Genomic DNA, 1,345 nt, shown 5'->3' with positions numbered 1-1,345 from the left:
TATTCATATGCAACTCCTCATCTTCCTTCACCATTTCTTCACCTTTGCAAACTGAAGTGGGCGTGGCCTTGTTCCGAAAATGGGCGGAGCATTTTTCGAGGCGAGTCGACGCGCTTCTTGCCCTCTCCGGTCAGTCAGCCACCGACTTCTCAGTGCTCTTCTCTCTAGAATTATCTGAAAGTGACCTTCTTTCAATATGATTCATCATCCAGTCTATTTCTATGGAGAGTCTACTTCAATGGACCTCCGTAAAACTGCCACTCTATTTTCACTTCAAAGAGCACAACGTCTTCAAATGCTCAAAGTGACATCTCCAGAACATAATCGGTATGGTCAATTCAAGAAGCGGATCACCAAATGATATCTGCTTATCAAGAAAAAGTCACGTGTCTTCCGGCTACATGACTACAAAATCTGCAGTCAACCTCTTGATCCATCAGACTGTCAGAACCTGTAAATTTCGCAACGTGTAAATATGGTATTTTGAAAAACTCAGAATTTAGCTGGTGTTTTAGTCTAATCCTTATTTATTTGGCTCCCTATTTTTTAAACATGTTTTATTTTGTATCTCTTGCAATAAGAAAACTCTTCCCCTGTATATTTCCCCTGTCTGTACATTCTATGATATTTTGTTTCCATTTGTTACCGCTGGTTGGTCATCTTATTTTGACGAAAAATTGCAATATTCGTATGGGATCTCATATATTTTGCCCTCATGTTCAACTGTACATATTTTGGTTTTTGTGATATATTTTTATTTTTGATGAATGTAATAAAAAAGTATTTATTTAGAAATTTTGGTTTTTAAAAAAAATTTCAGATGCAATACATAAGAGAAAATTCAGAATCATTGTTTTCCGATGGAACTATTTTTTCAGATCTATAATATTTATTACGATTTACAGTAATAAGATAACGTATTTTTCAGTTGAGATCTCTTCAACTTTCAGAAACTTGGTCCGCAAGGACTTGGGATGATCCATCGATGTTTACAGAAGGGGGTCCAGAGGAAACAAAAAGACGTTGAACAGTTCCTGGAAAATCATCGACATAATATCTTCTATTAGTAATTTTCTAGGTATCTCACCCTCGTTAGTGGTGACAGTGACAACTCCTGGCTTCAAAACTCCGATGGTTGGGACGTGGTTAGCGAGCACACCAACCATACCAGCCAATGTTGGGACATCAACCTGCTTGACGACAGCGTTGCTGAAGACAGCCTAAATAATACAGATACAACTTTTAATCTTTAAAAACAGTCTTTCTCACGGGGTCTGGAGAGGCAAAAGTGAGGCGGAGCTCATCTGGGGTGGCGTTCTTGACTGGAGCAACGGCTGCGGCAGCG

General features: G+C 39.0%; 1 protein-coding gene across 1 annotated transcript; it reads right to left on the bottom strand.

Annotated features, from left to right (window-relative positions):
- Window positions 1-939: 939 nt before the first annotated feature.
- Window positions 940-1,345, bottom strand: CBG02642 (the record flags this gene model as incomplete). The annotated part of the gene is made up of 3 exons (XM_045242490.1): window positions 940-1,034; window positions 1,088-1,220; window positions 1,270-1,345. Coding segments are annotated over 3 exons (304 nt in total), but the record flags the coding sequence as incomplete, so codon positions are not given.

Source organism: Caenorhabditis briggsae (assembly GCF_000004555.2).
Source record: "Caenorhabditis briggsae complete genome, chrII, whole genome shotgun sequence".
NCBI lineage: Eukaryota > Metazoa > Nematoda > Chromadorea > Rhabditida > Rhabditidae > Caenorhabditis > Caenorhabditis briggsae.
The sequence above is the reverse complement of the archived record's forward strand: the minus strand, read 5'-3'. Positions and strand labels throughout refer to the sequence as shown.